The sequence below is a fragment of the Anabrus simplex genome, chromosome 1, assembly GCF_040414725.1.
Source record: "Anabrus simplex isolate iqAnaSimp1 chromosome 1, ASM4041472v1, whole genome shotgun sequence".
NCBI classification, from domain to species: domain Eukaryota; kingdom Metazoa; phylum Arthropoda; class Insecta; order Orthoptera; family Tettigoniidae; genus Anabrus; species Anabrus simplex.
Window position 1 is genome coordinate 1,421,970,893 of NC_090265.1, and position 21,520 is coordinate 1,421,992,412.

The window sequence follows — 21,520 nt, forward strand, 5'->3', positions numbered from 1 at the left end:
CTGTGTGCTTCTTTTCTCTCTTGAGACCATGTTGTTCCGGTCTTCTTTTTTGGTTTTTCCTCTTGGTCAACTTGCCATTTATGAACTTTGGTTCTGAAGATAACCCGGCTTTGGATGTCTTCAGGTGTAATTCCTGCCAGTTTGAGATCTGTTTTAATTTCGCCAATCCATTTTATTGTGTCCGTTTTAGCTTTACTTCGGTTTTCATAAAATTCAACTATTTGCTTGGTAAGTCTATCTGGGTTCATCCTTTTTATATGTCCAAAGAATCTTAATCTGCGTTTTCTGATGTCGCTGTGAATGTTAGAAAATTGTTTGATTTCCTGTTTCCCTCTAAGGCGGTACTGTTCATCTACGAGTTTTGGGCCTAAAATTTTTCTAATGATCTTGCGTTCCTTTTTCTGAATATTTTCTAGATCAGTTTTCCTGTTCAAAATTAGTGTCTCTGATCCATAGAGGCATTCTGGTTTAATAACTGTATTATAGTGTCTTAGTTTAGCATGCTTGGAGAGACACTTTTTGTTATAGATATTTTGGGTGAGTCTATACGCAGTTTCCATTTTTTGGCATCTAACTTCATTGGCTTTTGTTTCCATTCCATTCTCCTGAATTATTTCACCGAGATATTTGAATTGCCGGACCCGTTTTATTTTGCCATATTTCGTCTCCATGAATTTAGGGGCTTCTTTGCTGCAGGTCATGTATTCAGTTTTTTCAAACGATATTATTATTATTATTATTATTATTATTATTATTATTATTTGATGACTCTTATTAATTGTATTCACTCCGCTGCGGGTTAAAGGTAATGTGAACAATGCACATATTTATTTTGGATAAATACGTATTTTTCATATTTTAAGGTTATTTTCTCACTCATTTAAAATCATTTTTTTCAAGGATGTTTACGCCATTTTTCGACATTTATTAGGTCGTGTTGATATAGATGTTGATTCCCATAGGGAATCTGAAATATTTGTCCTGAATGAGCAAATTTACAATACCAATATAAATGGTCCGTTATTGGACATTATAAATTTTCCAGCTAGCTCATTCTTGGTTGCCAGCGTTTCGCCCTCGTGTGCTAGGGTGGGCTCATCAGTTGGTACCTAGCACACCTACCAATACGCTGGCTAGTGCATACCGTGGAGGCCACTGCGTAGGCTAACTGGAGCCACCGGCAGTGCCAATGCACTAAGAGACTTTGTCTCATCACTAAAAATTGATGCCTGCTTGGCCATCAGATGATATAGATGTTGATTCCCATAGGGAATCTGAAATATTTGTCCTGAATGAGCAAATTTACAATACCAATATAAATGGTCCGTTATTGGACATTATAAATTTTCCAGCTAGCTCATTCTTGGTTGGCAGCGTTTCGCCCTCGTGTGCTAGGGTGGGCTCATCAGTTGGTACCTATGGGAATCAACATCTATATCATATCTATATCATCTGATGGCCAAGCAGGCATCAATTTTTAGTGATGAGACAAAGTCTCTTAGTGCATTGGCACTGCCGGTGGCTCCAGTTAGCCTACGCAGTGGCCTCCACGGTATGCACTAGCCAGCGTATTGGTAGGTGTGCTAGGTACCAACTGATGAGCCCACCCTAGCACACGAGGGCGAAACGCTGCCAACCAAGAATGAGCTAGCTGGAAAATTTATAATGTCCAATAACGGACCATTTATATTGGTATTGTAAATTTGCTCATTCAGGACAAATATTTCAGATTCCCTATGGGAATCAACATCTATATCATCTGATGGCCAAGCAGGCATCAATTTTTAGTGATGAGACAAAGTCTCTTAGTGCATTGGCACTGCCGGTGGCTCCAGTTAGCCTACGCAGTGGCCTCCACGGTATGCACTAGCCAGCGTATTGGTAGGTGTGCTAGGTACCAACTGATGAGCCCACCCTAGCACACGAGGGCGAAACGCTGCCAACCAAGAATGAGCTAGCTGGAAAATTTATAATGTCCAATAACGGACCATTTATATTGGTATTGTAAATTTGCTCATTCAGGACAAATATTTCAGATTCCCTATGGGAATCAACATCTATATCATCTGATGGCCAAGCAGGCATCAATTTTTAGTGATGAGACAAAGTCTCTTAGTGCATTGGCACTGCCGGTGGCTCCAGTTAGCCTACGCAGTGGCCTCCACGGTATGCACTAGCCAGCGTATTGGTAGGTGTGCTAGGTACCAACTGATGAGCCCACCCTAGCACACGAGGGCGAAACGCTGGCAACCAAGAATGAGCTAGCTGGAAAATTTATAATGTCCAATAACGGACCATTTATATTGGTATTTATTAGGTCATCAAAATCTGGGCCCTGGTCATAACAAAGATGAATTTTCTCTGGAAATAAAATAATTTTTTGTGGCTATTACAGCCTGGTGCAACCCTCGCACACCACACCCTCCAATGAGTGTGGACAGCATGTTAGTGTGTTGGCTATAGAACTGTGTAGAGCGTGGCGTTGCAGGAATGTTGTGTATAGCAAAAACACCCAAAGTTAAAAGAATTAAGTATTCAGAATTCAAATCCCTGTCAGCTGACCAGAAATCAAACCAGAGACCACAATGTTTAAAAGCCAAGATACTGACCAGTAAGCCACAGAGCCAGACCAATTAATAGGGTAAAGTAAAGTATGGTAAACTTCTCTCGGTGAATACCGATGAAATTATTAGTTTAGTTTTTAGACTTACTAGCTTATTTATTATTTAGCTTGTGAAGAATACCATGAGTCCATTTGGAAACCTAAACTACAGTCTCTTCTAGATTGCCAGTGAAATGAAATGATATGGCGTACGGCTTTTAGTGCCGGGAGTGTCCGAGGACATGTTTGGCTTGCCAGATGCAGGTCTTTTGATTTCACACCCATAGGCGACCTGTGCGTCGTGATGAGGATGAAATGATGATGAAGACGACACATACACTCAGCCCCTGTGCCAGCAAAATTAACCAATTATGATTAAAATTCCCGACCCTGCAGGGAATCGAACCCGGGACCCCTGTGACTATTTAGCCCTGGAGCTGGACTAGTTTGCCAGTATTTGTCCCACTTAGTGGCTTCATTCTCTCCAATTGATTTGGTTGTGGGTCATGCCATTATGCAGTATGTTGGCTCATTGTTGTTGCTTACAGTACATCGTCTTTTTGCGTCTTCCACGAATTTTCTCCTGGATTGACACAACATTAGATCAGTGTTTGATGTTCAAGTACAAAACATGGTCTAACCTAGTGATGCTAACAGCCATCTGAGTATTATTCTCCACAACGCAAAGTCTATGTTCTACCTCTTTGCTAGCTGCCCAACATTCCGTACCATAAGAGTGCAACATAGATTTTATATTTGAGATGGACTTTTATCTGTTAACTCTAGGTTTAACATTGTGCCTTTTTATCCAGACTGTGCTAATCCAAGTAATGACCTCTTTAGCACATTGCCCATCATCAGCAATAGTACATCCAAGATAAATGAATTTGGTAAAGCATGGCAGATCCTCAGTATCAACCCAAATTTGTCAATTTCATTCAAGCCCTACAACATAATGCATTTGGTTTTCATTACTATCAGGTGCAGGTCATACATACTAAGACAATCAACCATTCCTGGGTTTGACATTCTGACATGCTCCTGCAGAACCTTGGATAGAGCTTATGGCACATACTTTTATTGCTGAAGACAATACTGCTAGTAGAAATAAAGTTTAACACAACATGCGAAGTAACTGCTGCATTTTCTATTTTTCATTTCTTTTTTAAAGAAAAGATAGTCCTGAAGTATGTATAGTGTTCGTACATTGCCACCTGCTGACAGTTTTACACACCACAGGGAGTCATAACTTGTAAGACGGTGTGGTGATCGCAAGGCCAAGCTAAGTCTGGCATCACTGTCCTTCAGTTGTACCAGACTCCTCTTTTTCATCCTTTTTTAATCCATCCTTTGTTAATTTTTGTTTCCTTCTGATCCTGGCAGTACAGAATTATATTTACAATATCTGTGGAAAAAAATGAAATAACGTATGGCTTTTAGTGCCGGGAGTGACCAAGGACAAGTTTGGCTTGCCAAATGCAGGTTTTCTGATTTGATGCCCGTATGCGACATGCGCATCGTGATGAGGATGAAATGATGATGAAGACGTCACATACACCCAGCCTAAATGCCAGCGAAATTAACCAATTATGGTTAAAATTCTCGACCCTGCCAGGAATCGAACCCGGGACTCCTGTGACCAAAGGCCGGCATGCTAACAATTTAGCCATGGAGCCGGACAATGTTTGTGGAGATTCATTTTCTTTCCTTTCATGGCTTTCTCCTTTCATTAAATACAAACCTTACTCACAATAATGATATTTGCTTTATGCCCCACTAACTACTTTTACGGTTTTTGGAGACGCTGAGGTGGCGGAATTTATTCTCGCAGAAGTTTTTTTTTTACGTGCCAGTAAACCTACTGACACAAGGCTGACATATTTTGAGCACCTTCAAACACCATCGGACTGAGTCAGGATCAAACCTGCCTAGTTGGGGCCAGAAGGCCAGTGACTCAACCGTCCGAGCCACTCAGCCTGGCACAAACTTTACTCTTGAAGGGATCTTTCCCTAGTTATTGCAATAAGAATTTATCATTTTGAAGAGAAATGGAAATCTTATGCTAAGCTCACAGGTCAAGGACCACAGGCCCAAAGTAACTGCACATCAATCACTTCTCTGCTGGGCCGAGTGGCGCAGATGGTAGAAGCACTGGCCTTCTGAGCCCCACTTGGTGAATTCAGTATTGGCTCAATCTGGAGGTATTTAAAGGGGGTCAAATATGACAGCTTTGTGTTGGTAGATTTACTGGCAAAGAAAAGAATTCCTGCAGAACAAAACTCCGGCATCTCAGCATTTCTGGAAACCATAACAGTAGATGGTGGGACGTAAAAACAATAAAATTATTATTAATTTCTTGAACATTCATTGAGTAAAAAACCACAGCAGTAGAACCAAGCTTTTGGATTATTAGGCCATATGCCTTTCCAGTGTTTCAACCATGCTGCACACGCACACGGCCTAACAACCCAGACACTTGGGTCTATTGCAATGATTTTTCAACCAGTGGCTGTTAAAAATCTTTTATTGGTATTTTTTGAGTGGATTTCTTAGATAAATACAAAACTAGACCACTCAAACAAAATTCTTTATTACAAAACCCCAGTTTTCTGTATAAGAAGTCAGATGATGATGATAGTATTTTAACTTCAGGAAGAAAAGAAAAAACAGACAGAATAATGAGATACTTGATTTAGGCCCAGTTTCATATCCCCTCAAGCTTTGAATCTGAAACATTCTTGGTCTTCTATTCTGCATGAAAGCTAAAATAATTTGCATTTTCCTGTCACTAAAAATGCTTTTTTCAGATAACAGGGTAACTCCTCAGAATAGTTTTTTGTTTGTTTGTTCACATACCTTTAGTGACATACTTTGCTTCAACATTTTGTTGTGCTCAGTTCGGTAACTATAAAATGGGTACATTACAAGATCAACATACACCTGGAGTTAGTATTTTACTTCCATATTTATCAGCTTTTTCACACAGCTTTGGAAAATTATGCTCTGTCTGCTTACTTCAAAACAGCTCTATTAGTCCTTTTTACAGCTTTGGAAACATTTCTTTTTTAAAATATATTGCATATGATCTTTATGCTCGGAGAATGGATCATTGTGTGTGATTTCTTTGGAGGCATTTCCATTCTACAAAGAACTGATGTTTTGTTTAAAAAACCACACACATACAAGACCTGACTCTGATGGCATTTCACTGATCACATACATTGACAACACTATTGCTAAGACATTTCCCTGAATTCTGTAAAGAAGTGACTGTATTGCTCATGCTAAGGTAACACAATTTATAATGAGTAGCTCCCCTCGATGCCATTGGTAATTACTCATCATATGGCAAATACCTGAGTTTTTCATAATAGAAAAGAGTTTGAAGAAATTTGAAGTATATCACAGGACATTTCAGAAACATAACAAATTGGAAAATAAGAAGAAAATCCTCACAAAAATACAAACATCTCAGACCTAATTAAATGCTTACCAGAACTCTTGCTATATGACTGTCCAACACTTCAGCAAGTGCAATGTTCTTAGGTCCATTTTCTCCTAATCTCAACAGAACTTGTTCCTTTAAGGATTTAACTCTATCTTGCTTGTTCAAGGTGACTAAATACTTTGTGGAACTACTTGAAGTAGCAGGTACAAACGTAACACCTAAACAAAAGGGATAAAAAGGTTAGTTTGAGGTTTGATATGGAACACATTTCTGCTACACAAATCATAAGATATTCTCACAAGGTAAAATCCTCTTTTCTATCAATCAATCAATCAATCAATCAATCAATCAATCAATCAATCAATCAATCAATCAATCAATCAATCAATCAATCAATCAATCAATCAATCAATCAATCAATCAATCAATCAAACAAATAAATAAATAAATAAATAAATAAATAAATAAATAAATGCAGAAAAGTTCATTTATAGATTTCTCAGGGTCTCAGAAACAAAAAAGAGTGTACATATAGAAAATGCAACAACTTGATTTTACAGTACAAAAATTCAAATGCCACATTGTTGTAATTTTAAAGAATGCATTTCCATTTAAATAGCTGATACTTTCACAGAGTTAGGGGCTCATAAAGTTTAACCTTTTGAACTCCATTACCCTTAGCATATGCTTCCTGCTTCACTCCTAATTAATTTCTGCACTATGAACAGCTGTAGGATGTGAACAATGCAAAAGAATCTAACACAAAATATAAGTATGTTACATGAATATATTTACAATTAGGCACACAAAATACATTAATCCTTGTAGGTTTTCACTGTGTGGTACTTTTCAAAACAGTTTTCTGGGTGGAGACAGGTTTTCTCGAACATGTTTTGCAGTAGTAAACTGTTTCCTTTCTACCACCTTTCCTGCTCCTGTTTGAACAGACAACACAGTCTTTATGTTGTCTTTATGCATCTTGTTGATGATGTGCAGTTTACCATTCAAACGTTCTTCAACATCAGAAGTAGATGGTCTTCCTCGCTTTTGACCTTTGTTGCGTACTTCGCCAACCAACTCGCTGATCACCTGTTTTCGGAAGGTTTTATGTGACGGAATCTCCATGCGATTCGTGATGCAGTAATCTTTACAGAGCAAAAAGCTGTTGACTATTGGCACTTCCAATAGCCAGAAGTACAATTTCCGCCACCATTTCAAGCTTATCACTACAAAAGCGTAGCTCGATGTGTAGCAGTCCGAGTGATCAACGCCTCACGTATGTGACGTGTAGTCAACAATTACGTTTGGTTTCCCTAATTGTTCTAATTGTTCAACACAGTTTCTCTTCTTTCTGACAATAACTGTGGTTGAATTGTTTCCAGATGTTGAAAGCATCAGTACTGTGCGCTTGTCATGCCATCCCAGAACCATCATTGTGTCTGTACGTAAGCACTTGACTTCATGCTTCTTTAGGCGCAGAATTTTCTTCCGGATCCCATTTGGCAAGTGCTTGCGATTCGGTTGAATTGTTCCAGTGATATGGATCTTTTGCTTCAGTAATTCATCAGCCAGAGTAACACCTGTATAGAGACGATCAGTGTAGACATGGTACCCAGACTGACCTGTTGCATTTGTAACATTAGCAACTAACTGAAGCACGATTATTTCTGTGAAAGCTAAGCCTGGTTGAATCAAAAATTGTAGTTGCAGAACCGTAGTAAGGGATAAGACTACACACATATTCATTTGTAGAATCAGATATTATGTAAACTCTCAGTCCCCATTTAGTAGGCTTCTGTGGATTGTACATCTTGAATAACACATGGCCTCTGAAAGACACTGTTGATTCATAAGCTGCTAGATATTTATGTGGTGCATACACTTCCAAGAACTTTTCACTGATATAGTCCAAAACGTACTTGACTTTGCTAATTCGACACCTAACTTGAGGATTCAAATGGATTGCTGAATCTGGAGCAGAAACATGCAGAGCCCAGAATATCTAAAAAAATCTTTTGCGGCTAAAACAGTCTACAAAAAAACTGGATGATTCTAACCAACCTCTTGAAAAGAAATCCTGCATTCTGCCGTTTTACTGCATTGCCACATACAGTAAAACTCCATGGAAAGCCTTCATTTCGTTTACGGTAACATCAGTCCAACCCCACCAAGCCGAATGACTTGTAAGTGGTGTCACTTTCTGAATTTTGACTTTAGCATATCTGTTGGTCTCGTTGGCAATTTGCTTGAATAACTCGTCGCTAAAAATAAGTTGAAAAAATCCGTAAGGTGTTGAGGGATTGTTCCTACTTGATGCTTTGTATCCACAAATTGTTTCACTGAATGAGAATGCAGGTAAATCAGGATCGACAGCTTTCCACTCACGCCATGGGTATGGAGGAGAATCACCACCTCTGGTTTCATTATCACTATCACTTTGTTCACTTTCACTTACATTATTCACTAATAAATCATCCAAGTCAGTTGTTGGTTCATCATCGTCACTATCAAATCGTTGGTTCATCATCGTCACTATCAAATCAAAAACTCTTTATGTGCAAATGAGGTGTCTACCTTGGTGGCAAATGGTACACTAAAATACATTATGGTCAAGCACTAAATTTTAGATTAACAAGAAAATGTTCCTAGAATACAATATTATACAATTTACGCTAACAATTTTTTCTATTAAACACACAGCTCATCCTTAATAAATTTATATTGTTTACAAAATTCTACTTATAATATCTCCTGCACTTACAAATATAGTCAACTCATATACAGTATGTGGAATTACTTCAAATAATACTACACAACTGGTATTCGATTAAAATTTACATTGCATTTATTTACTTATTTATTTTTTACCCATTTTGGAACCTAAGTAGCATAACGACCTGCTGTGTCTTAACCAGAGCCTCCTTTTGCCACCACTTTTCAGAGTGCCTGAAGGGCCTTCACAGCTACCGTAGCGGTCCCAGGGCCCTCGAAGTCCCCACTGTACTTCACCCCTACAGGCAGTCCCCTACTTCGGCTGTCCAAACTCCTTAGACCAGGGGATGGAATTAATTTATTCACACACATTTTTATTTACAGAAACCTGCACTGGTCGAATGCCCTCTAACATTTCATTTATTTTCTGCATTCACTGTCCACTAACTGTCCTAAAATATCCAGTTCCGTGAGTGAAGACGAAGCAGAAGCCATGTTTACATTCAAATAACAACATCTGTGAACTTACATAAACATTAGAGAATAACAGAGCTTAAAAAAGTTACCACAATTCCTGCAAACTACTGTAAATAGGAAAATGTGTTCTCTCAGAGACCATTACATAGCTCTACAATACCAGAACACGGCACAATCGTCATACGAGCGCTGAAAGTACGAGATATTGTCATGTCGAGTGGAGCTCGACATCAGAGTGCAAAAATTAAATAACTGGAAATGAGGTTCAACCTATTCAATACTCAAAAGAAAGAAACGTAGCAATCACATTTCTATTTAAATGGGACCGGTTTCGACCTTAGTCTAGGTCATCATCAGCCATAAAAACATGTAAAATGTTTATGAATGTTGGAGGTCGGTTTCACACTCTGTTAGGCACAAAGACACGAAACCACATTCTGTCCTGCACAAAGTCACGACACTACTAATCAACATACGAAGATCAAAAAGGCTTGAATTCGCAAGAACTTATCTGGAGTACGGGTGCTCATTCAGTTGTACTAATTGGCGTCGTATATTTTATATACGTACTTGGCTTCCCGCAGCCGTGACAGGTTCTGGACCTTCAAAACGTTCTCCACTCTACTTTGGTGTTTGGCCGCAGCGCGTGACCTTGAGTGTGCCACGCTGGTCACCGGGAGCTGGCGGCTTTCTACTTCAGATCTGTTCGTCTGGGAATTCAAGCCTTTTTGATCTTCGTATGTTGATTAGTAGTGTCGTGACTTTGTGCAGGACAGAATGTGGTTTCGTGTCTTTGTGCCTAACAGAGTGTGAAACCGACCTCCAACATTCATAAACATTTTACATGTTTTTATGGCTGATGATGACCTAGACTAAGGTCGAAACCGGTCCCATTTAAATAGAAATGTAATTGCTACGTTTCTTTCTTTTGAGTATTGAATAGGTTGAACCTCATTTCCAGTTATTTAATTTTTAACATCAATAATTTCAATACGGAACAATGAAATTTTTATCTTTAAATCAGAGTGCAAGTCTAATATTTCAATGTCAAACCGCACTCGACATAGGAGTGCAAAAGATTAACATTAGAAATGGCATGGCATGGTTCACGGCGACTAGAAAAAATTGCTGCACCCTTCCCTCGATTCTTGAGAACTTTGCCCCACTCATTTCTCAGTTCGTATTTCTTTCTAAAGAGATTAGTAAATTTTATGGTCATAGACAACAGCACATGCAATATTATCATGATTATATGTGCATGTCTTTTTATTTGTTATTATTGTATTTGAATACCGAGTCTGTGTGCTCATGTTCAGCGCCGTTATCCGGAACAGATACCGGTACCCTAAAAGTAAATGTTTGCTAATGACTAAATCGCTTCTGGTGTATTAAATTCTGTATTTAATGATGGATATCTATTAACAAAAATTATATTAGAGGAAATGGTTGTGGAAGCTGGATTCTGGTGCACTGCAACACTTGAAAGTCTCAATACTGTTCAAGTAAAAAATAGTGAATATAAGTGAATGGAAAATATGAGAAAGAAGAGGAAAAACCGCTGTAAGTACCTTGAACCAAGAACTCATTCTACCATCAATTCTCACTGCAGCCCAATTAACTGTCTGTTCCTTTCATAATGTGTTTCAATTACCTGGCACATACTGAAAATCTCATTCTGTCAGCCCCACTGTGGTCTGAAACCACACTGGTTTTCATCCAACTTCCTCTCAACCACTGATCGCACTCTCTCTTCCAAGATGCCAGTGAACACTTTGCCTGGTACACAGATCAATGAAATACTTCAATAGTTGTTCTAATCCTTCCTCTTCCGTTGCTTATAGATAGGTTGTCGTGCGGCCGAGCGATGTGTCGCTGGTCATTTGGTGTGGGAGCAACATGGGTGGTCTTGGAGAATACTAAGAGAGAACAGTGACTGAATTCCCCTCTCCAGATTTATATATATATATATATATATATTGCTTTCTTATATACAATATTTACACAATCTGATGATTCTTTGAGGTAGCATGGAAATCACATTGCTCTTCAATAAATTTCTCTATCAGTTACTATACTGCCAATATCTATAGTCTTCTTAGGGCCTGTACTACGACAGCCAGATAAAAGTGCGGTTTAAATTTATGTTGCAGTTTGCACATTTATCTGGAAGTTCGGTTGGAAACGCGTACTACGACTTCCGTTTATGTGCAATCTGGGAGAATATTCTCGAGGTTAGCTATGTCGAAGTTGTAGAGGCAGTTAACGCTCTTATCTGGGGCTTCGCTCCTATCGGGGACGCTACTGTAAAGAATCAACATGGCTACACAACAAGATGAATCTACATCTGCATGATGCTGTACGAAATTAAGTTGTTACAATGTAATCTATGTACATATTTATAAAGTATGTCATGCTTCCTGTTCAACTATAACAGAATTCTTTAAAGATTTCCCAAGCTAGCAAGTTGTTGCTATTGGCTATATCAGTTGCACACAAGCAGTCAACAGCTAGCTTCATGTGTAACCGTGGTCGTTAGGGCGTCACCGTTTGCTGTTATGCAGTGTGATATAGATGTTGATTCCCATAGGGAATCTGAAATATTTGTCCTGAATGAGCAAATTTATAATACCAATATAAATGGTCCGTTATTGGACATTATAAATTTTCCAGCTAGCTCATTCTTGGTTGCCAGCGTTTCGCCCTCGTGTGCTAGGGTGGGCTCATCAGTTGGTACCTAGCACACCTACCAATACGCTGGCTAGTGCATACCGTGGAGGCCACTGCGTAGGCTAACTGGAGCCACCGGCAGTGCCAATGCACTAAGAGACTTTGTCTCATCACTAAAAATTGATGCCTGCTTGGCCATCAGATGATATAGATGTTGATTCCCATAGGGAATCTGAAATATTTGTCCTGAATGAGCAAATTTATAATACCAATATAAATGGTCCGTTATTGGACATTATAAATTTTCCAGCTAGCTCATTCTTTGCTCATTCAGGACAAATATTTCAGATTCCCTATGGGAATCAACATCTATATCATCTGATGGCCAAGCAGGCATCAATTTTTAGTGATGAGACAAAGTCTCTTAGTGCATTGGCACTGCCGGTGGCTCCAGTTAGCCTACGCAGTGGCCTCCACGGTATGCACTAGCCAGCGTATTGGTAGGTGTGCTAGGTACCAACTGATGAGCCCACCCTAGCACACGAGGGCGAAACGCTGGCAACCAAGAATGAGCTAGCTGGAAAATTTATAATGTCCAATAACGGACCATTTATATTGGTATTATAAATTTGCTCATTCAGGACAAATATTTCAGATTCCCTATGGGAATCAACATCTATATCATCTGATGGCCAAGCAGGCATCAATTTTTAGTGATGAGACAAAGTCTCTTAGTGCATTGGCACTGCCGGTGGCTCCAGTTAGCCTACGCAGTGGCCTCCACGGTATGCACTAGCCAGCGTATTGGTAGGTGTGCTAGGTACCAACTGATGAGCCCACCCTAGCACACGAGGGCGAAACGCTGGCAACCAAGAATGAGCTAGCTGGAAAATTTATAATGTCCAATAACGGACCATTTATATTGGTATTATAAATTTGCTCATTCAGGACAAATATTTCAGATTCCCTATGGGAATCAACATCTATATCATCTGATGGCCAAGCAGGCATCAATTTTTAGTGATGAGACAAAGTCTCTTAGTGCATTGGCACTGCCGGTGGCTCCAGTTAGCCTACGCAGTGGCCTCCACGGTATGCACTAGCCAGCGTATTGGTAGGTGTGCTAGGTACCAACTGATGAGCCCACCCTAGCACACGAGGGCGAAACGCTGGCAACCAAGAATGAGCTAGCTGGAAAATTTATAATGTCCAATAACGGACCATTTATATTGGTGTTATGCAGTGTTTCGTGGGTTCGAGTCCGAAGAGTCAAATATTTTTTTACCTTCTAAATGCTATTCGGTAGGGTACTAGAGGTGATAGTACACATTTCCTAATCATTAAAATGCGTGTCAAAAGTGTGGGTTCTATTCCAAATCCATCCGCGACGCACATAAGGACTAAAGGTATATGACGTTGTTCATGGCGATTCGTCCGTCGAATGAGGATGTTAAGGTTATATTTCTTTTACTTCATAACAACTTGCTACTAAAGCATTTACACTAAAGTGGGATAAATGCTTTTTTTTAAATTTATTTTTATTATTATTATTATTATTGATATATACAGTCGTATCAGCACACACGTTTTTAAAACATAACCGGTTTTCGGACACTAAGGTCCATCATCAGTGTTAATATTTAAATTTAATTTCACATAAGTGTGTCGTCAAAATGAGTTAAAAATGAGTTTAAATTTGTAGCCCTGTCAACAGGGCTACAAATTTAAACTCATTTTTAACTCATTTTGACGACACACTTATGTGAAATTAAATTTAAATATTAACACTGATGATGGACCTTAGTGTCCGAAAACCGGTTATGTTTTAAAAACGTGTGTGCTGATACGACTGTATATATCAATAATAATAATAAAATAATTACATCAGCACTGTCAAAATGGCTTTGATATTTTATAAGGATAAATGCTTGCCAGTTACTATTCTCACATGGTATTGAAAAGAAAGAAACTAACTACTTATTCAATGAGCAAACAATAAATTGAATTAATAATAAAATGAATGATCCTACGCTGCATCAGTGCTATTAATTACGAATATAAACTTTACTTTCGCCGTAACGCGCATCCTTGTAAATAGTACAATACTAGACAAAAATGTTACATAACCTGAATCTTAACTTTCGCGTCCAGGTTACATTTTCAGTCTTTTTATTTTCTATAACAGTTTCAGTTTCATTATATAGTTAATTAATTTTAACATTCCTCGTATGTGTATATTTCAGTCCTAATTCTGTTTTTGACCTGAATTTCCACATTATTGCTTAATAAGATTCTGATATTGGATTCTAGTGATACAATTTCAAACGGAATAGAGCTAAACAAACGAAAACACCAGGGAACACGTATACCACCGCGCTAAATTTCACTATATTTTCAGTAACCTTATTACCAACCCAATAGAAATGTTACTACATCTTCCGCATTACAATACCGTCGTTAAAATCCGTTGGTACTACGCAAAAAAATATTTAACTTCTAGTTTGCAAAACTGCAGCCTACATATCTGGCTGTTTACCTGACAGTCGTAGTACAGGCCCTTAAGCTGTAACATATCTCTCGTGTCTCTACTTACTGGCTTCTGAAGTTACTGGAGTACAAGCTCGACTAAACCGTGACGTCTATCCTCCTTGTTACACAGCGCTTCCTTACACTGCTGGTCGATATGACCGTCGGCCTCACTGCTCTGGGTCCTCGCTGCACTGCCCCTACTACTACTCTGCCATCACTGTCCGCCTTATCTCCTCTAACTACTCCCTTATACTCAGTGAGCAGGCTAATTGTTATTGCCCAATAGCGGTGTCTTTCTTAACGCTGCTGTAAAGCCATCTCTGTTTACAGTTCCCAGACCTTGCCTGTCCCGCTTTCATGTCTGTATTTACTCCTTATGAGCAATTCCTGATTTCACTCTCAGACTGTCACAAACATGTTTTCCATGCGCCTGTACAATTATATACATAGATGTTTCATATTGCTTATCAGCTTTCCCTGTACAATTCCATTCTGGTCACAAATATGTAGGTTACGTAAACCTCATCCGGTTTCGTCAACTCTCTGCTCAATGTTGGCCGGGGTTCGGTCGATGGACAGAACACCTCCCCCCTTGGGGAAAATGTTGACATGGCAATGCAAATGTTTTGCCATCTCCATTTATACAACTCTTTTATACATGTGATAGCTTTTGTAGTTTACATTTTTATACATGTTACATTTTGGCAGTTTACATTTTATACCTACATATTGTTTACATAAAAGAATGATTATACAGTAAAACCTCGTTAATTCGAAGTCGTTGGGACTCAAAAATCGGACTTCAAATTACGTGATTTCGAATTAACCGCCAATTCACAATTCAGAAGTACCAAGCCTTGCCGCGTTATAAAATATTCTAAGGCACGTTACTGCATGCAGTTAACCTTAATTCACAGTTTATACCTTTCAAATGCCATGAAAAAAGAACTATTTCCAAAATGTATCCAAGAAGGTGCATTTACAGTATTCAAATAATGCACTGGGATATCTCACTGGTAAACATAATGGGCCGATGACCTTCGATGTTAGGCCCCTTAAAACAACAAGCAAACAAGCAGGTAAACATAACCTCACGCAACGAAAGAAAGAAAAAAAGCATGATTCTAAGACGAGGAGAAATCTATGCCGGCTCCCATGTGCAAGTGCTTTATTAATTGGATTACTATACTGTATGCATTTTAGATGCCTTGTATTTACACAAAAAGTACCCGATGCCCTTAAAATCGAACTTTGCTATGACTCTATCCTTGTACGATTTCCCGCCATGGCACTTCTCTCGTACTTCAGAAATGTAAACACTTGCCGCGTCACAAAGTATTCTAAGACCCATTAATACATGCAATAACCTCGATTCACAGTTTAAACCTTTCAAATGCTATGGAAAAAACTATTTCCGAAATGTATCCAACAAGGTGCATTTACAATGTTCAAACAATGCACTTGGATAAATCACTGACAAACATAACCTCACGCAATGAAAGAAAAAGAAAAATCACACAATTCAAAGAAGAGGATAAATTATGCCGGTTCTCCTGTGATAATGCACTATTTTTTGGATTTCTGTACTGTTTGCATTTTTATTATAGATGCTTTGTACTGGCATGGAAAGTGCCCGACGCTCTTAAAACATTGTGGCTTATCGAATTTCCTATGACGAGGGGATCAAGTATTTCGCTTCCATGTGCATTGCAACGCACTACTATGACCCCCATCCCTCACACTTGTACGATTTCCCGGCTGGCAATTTCTCCTTTAAAACCATAAGACCGTTTGGGCTCGCATTAAAATAAAGCAATGCAGTTTCACCGGCAATGACAATATTGTTCGGTGCCTACGAATTTATTATATGAGCCACGTTTTTTCGTCAACTGTCAGCATCGCCAGTGTTCGCGGATTCTGTTTTCCCGCAAAATGCCTGTTGTGTGATATTACGGCGTTCCTTAAAAGGTTGAATACAAAAGAATTCCAATTTTATTCAACTTAGCAATCATGAAGCGCATTGTAGACCCACCAAAGTGAGTGTAAGTGCGGAAAGCTACCCCTCCACGTTCTGGAACGCGCGTTCTATTATGATGCAGAGCGGATAAATTTTGAGTTGAAATTACTCTGTAACATAGTATTGTTTTAAAATGTAAAGGCAGTTTCGAATTAAAAGTCTGAATTTCGGTAATGGGGCCGACATTGTACTTTGAATTACGGATTATCCGTATTTCAAATTAAAACAATTGAAATAACATGCAAAACTGTATCTCATGTTTCCGGGAACGAGAGCTTCTTCGAATTAGGAGGGATTTTGAATTAACCGATTTCGAATTATCGAGGTTCTACTGTATTTGTTTTAAATTCTTTCAAATTCTTTATTTCTGTAATACATATTGTGCCCTTTTCAAGGCAACAACTGCGGTGATCTCTTCCTTCTTCTTTGCGCCGGCTGCTCCTGTAATAGATGACATGTAAATAATACTCACCGCTGCATGTAGACTTTTCTTCCTCAGTCGTGCCCGTCCGTTATCCCCGGAGAGGCCACCCGCTGATCAAGGAGTGAGGAAATGAAAAGAAGGGGGGTAAACTAACTAAAATGACGGTACCCAAGACTGAATTAAAATTTAAATAAAAGACTGATTTATTAAATAAAATGCAAAATGCTAAAAAATGAACGTAAGCTGAACTACTGAAAATGTAAACAAAATGAAATAAATGAGACTAATAAAATTAAAGATTGAGGATCTGCCTTACAAACATCATTATCTGCCTAATAAACTGACTGAAGGTCAAACACCTTAATTAAAATTATTCCAAACTCAGCTGACACTGTCCTCAAGTTAATAACATGACTCAATTTAAAACTCTGGTCAGAAAGACCACCTTCTTGGAACACAGAATTACATTACGGAGAAAATATCTCTCAAAATACTTTTGAAGTCATAGAATCATAATAAAGTAATTTAAATTTGTTACGTCATCAATCCACTGACTCATAGGAGTTATCAAATATTAAACACATGTGGCTCATTTGGTAAAATACCCAAATTTAAATAAATCATGGACTGCACTAACCAAGTGTATCACATAAGGAATAATTCGAAGAAAAACAGCCATGAACATCACACTTCATTCCTCCATAACCTTTGTCTTATTCACCACCTCATGATTAAACAAAATAAATTATTGAAACATCAATCTGAGTGTATCCAACCACTCATCTAAATTTTAAACTTTACTTGCATACCTGTGATAGACTGGACTTCTTAAGAATAAACCAAAATTTAGGCCAAGTGCCTGATGTTAACATTTCAAATGATAGCGATCCTTGTACATTACAATTTCTATTGAATTTGCCGCTGACTGCATTTCATTATCAACTCATATTTGTGGTACCACCACTAGATGGAGGCAGATGCCATCTTGTTTATCTCGTTCATTGCGGCAGTTTATACAATTTATTTATTTAAGGATCGCTTCATTTCAAAATAAAATGTAGTGGATTTTAAAAGGAAAGTTTGGTAATTACTTAAATGCCTGGTATGAGCATACCACTACTATAGTTTCGACTGTGACATAATCGATGATCCATAAACCTAACATCTGAGATCTTATTTACATCATTACATTTAATTAACGGAGAAACACTGCTCCGACAAAGAGAATACAGAAATCAAAACTAGCCTATCTACACCTATCTATTTACATCAAATCAAATATAAATACTTCACATACGCTTACGTCCTACAAATGAACGGTAAAAAGTACAATCAGAATGAAAAACAAATAAACAAAACTAGATCCCACCATCGCGGCCTACTGGAAATTAATAAGGATGGAAGTGCGCAAAATAAAATCGGAGTCTCCAGAAAAATATACCCCGCTGCGAGTAGCAAAAAAATAAACATTGTGAATTTGACGGCAATCTGTAACCTCAGACGATAAATGTCTGGACATGATACCATTTAACCTTTACAGACAAATTACTGTTATTTCACGTCATCCGTGACTCTACATGATTATTCAAAACACATTGACTCATCGCTCTGCTCACATTGTACACTGGCTAGCATTAATTTTGCCGAGCATCTACTTTCCCTGGAATTATTTAACAAATATAGGCTTCTGCCTACCATCATAACCCATGTCGTAACACATTTAACACTCGTGGTTAAATTCTTCATTTCACATTTCTATTTACTCATTAATTCTCGACGTCATTATTATTCATTATTCTCACAATACAGCCTCGCTCGTATCCGGCGGCCAAAATATCTGTCGTGCGCATTACGACTTCTTACGACAATTCATGACATGGTCCAAATATCATATTTCCATTATCAACGTAAATCATCAGGGATATTAATCATCTAGCTCGATCTCTCGATCATTCTCTGCTTAACATATCACAAAAATCTCAGATCTGACTCATCAATGGCACTCACTGCTTCTTAAAATAAAAAAAAAGTGACGAGATTGCCTCTCAAAACACAGATGTTGAAACATGCGTAACCGCAACTACACAGAAATAAATACTCGCGTCTACCAAAATCGTCGCAAAATACACGGGATAGGTACAATCAAAACCGGTCATCTGAAGGATGACTCCACAAATAAAACAAACTGAAATGCGCAAACATAGCAAAAATAAACATTGAAATCATCGCGGCGGCGTCTACAAGATCAAAACTCCAACAAAATGTGACTCAAAAACCCACGATCTAAATAACACGATGAATAATAATAATAAAACGGCATTACACTCAATAGATCAAATATCATAGCTGCCTAACTGTCAAAGTGACATACTACAGAAATAAACCAACGACACGCAAACAAACATCTACCTAAACAAAGTGCACAAATAATCCTAGCTGAAAGTGCAACATTAACATTATTATTATTATTATTATTATTATTATTATATTATATTTATTATTATTATTATAGTTATAGTTATCAACCGTGAATTATTTACAATCCTACCTAATACTCTAAACTACATTGATCATCGATTTGTCACTGTCCTACATATTTATTTACATTATTTATCGATGCTCATACCTGTGTGATGGAGGCAGTGTTGGCTCACCCTCCGGCTTCGGTCATGGTGAAATTAGAATTCCATCTTCAAGCTGATGTGGTATTCCAGATTTTTACACACGCAAATTTGACACATTTTTGCCATGCCGTGACACACGTTTATATTAGCATAAAACACTCGCATTTCTCTCACTCCAGTGAAAGTTAGATGATACCACTGCAGACTCCTGTACCTGTTGTGTAGTTGGACGGTCGTCTCGCTATCTACCTGGAAATCACCTGCTGGTCTGCTCGCCGGTCTCTCAGCTTTGTTTACACTGCAGCTTACAGAACATTAACCCCACGGGACATAACTGTTTCCTCAAGGTTTACTACTGCGGCCTGCATTGAAGAAAGTCAATCTCCTCCCTGTCTGTCTTTACTCGTTTCTGGCCGTAAATATCTCGCTTGTTAAAACAGTTTATTGAATGGTAGAAGCAAGCTAAAATACAGTTTATGTTGTGGAGAAAATTTTATGCTGATATCACATGTAACACTACCCGCTGGGTAGAGATGTTTTTATGTAAATATGCTGAAAACATGGACTTGTTCCTCTCTACTCGTAATGTGAGTTTAATTAAGTTGAAAGTGTAGCCCTTGCCTGTTCTCTCTGCATTTACAGTAAAAGTTTGTTAAAGTGTTCATTTCAGAAAATGTTGCTCTCCCAAGTAAATAATACAAGGCTTTCTCAAAATGCCTACAAGTGTCTCTAATAGCTTTCTTACCAGCCAAAAGTAAAGCTGACTAAATGAATTAGCTGACACACTCTGTCACTCTGTCAAACGTAGATACACTGAGAATATTGAAGTAACACTAAGACACACAGAATCACTGCCAAGACTCAACAAAACAACTGAGAATTCTGAAGACACATCGAGAGTACTCAAAACAACAGAATTCCAGAAACACACTGAGAATTCAACCCTCTGGTCGCTGGGTTTTGTAAAGAGTCCTCCCACCACCTGGAAAATAGTTCCGTGGAAGGGATGTGGCGTAATAATCTAGTCCTCGGGAGCGCTTTATCGTACATCCGTAGGTTATACTTTTCAAAATTTATATGCAGAACTTCCTAAATTTTGTCTGACTCACATGTGATATTGCGCCGCGGGAAATGATCACAGGATAATCCACACGACGGCGCGCGTCACTGGTGTTATTTTCTTCCGGTGGATGGCTCCATCCCGCCATGACAGCTCATTCTTCTAGGTCCTCTTACTCCTCCGTGTGAAGTTAAATTTTATTAATTAGGCACTAATTAACCACAGATTCGCACTGATAATTCACCAAATATTATAAAGAAATCAGGACACTGTTTTTCGCTACCACACCGGGCTTCAGATCGCGAAATACTGACTGTAGATTTCCCACTGTGACAGTTCATTCAAATTTAGAATTTTCTGATTGGCTGAGACTTTCGCGCTCTTCCAAACGTGGGTACTTCCACTTCCTCCCAAGGATTGGCGGTTATTGTCGTTGTCCCTTCTGTCCTAGCTAAGTAGGTCAGGCCTCAACGCGTGCTTTTCTCGTGAGAACCAAACAGCAAGTCGCCATTCCTAGGCGGTGTCATAAAATTTATTGGAAGGAACCCTTAAGTTGGTTTACAAGTTGGTCGTGCTTAGAGAAGAGTTTCATGGATACTTCTTGCCGTCTGACTGGCGCCAGAAAGTTCCTTTGTGACTGCTAGTTTCCCAGCCTACTGTGGTATCTCATATGCGAAATATTCAACTTTTAATTGTAAATTAATTAGGCAAATTCGCTTATGGGTGCAATATAATTACACTTATAGTACATATAATTACATTTAGTAAAGCTTTGTTCTCTGTGTTTTGATGCTTAGTCTATTAGTGGATGATGGGTTTACTCATACAATATCCACAATTCATCTTGCTCACTTGCAGGTTGAGTTAATGACACTACACTGTCACTTTCTTCCTTCTTTACAGTTACACATCCGGCTGTATACATCACTTCAATTTCACGTCCAGCACTTGGCGTACTAA

General features: G+C 38.5%; 1 protein-coding gene across 3 annotated transcripts in view; it reads right to left on the minus strand.

Annotated features, from left to right (window-relative positions):
• The window catches only part of LOC136858382 (uncharacterized), a 523,023-nt gene that overhangs the window by 280,680 nt on the left and 220,823 nt on the right, over nt 1–21,520 (minus strand). For all 3 annotated transcript variants that reach the window (XM_067137884.2, XM_067137885.2, XM_067137886.2), the window contains exon 8: nt 6,096–6,268. In XM_067137884.2, the coding sequence (XP_066993985.2) occupies nt 6,096–6,268 (173 nt within the window). The remainder of the gene's footprint in view (nt 1–6,095; nt 6,269–21,520) is intronic.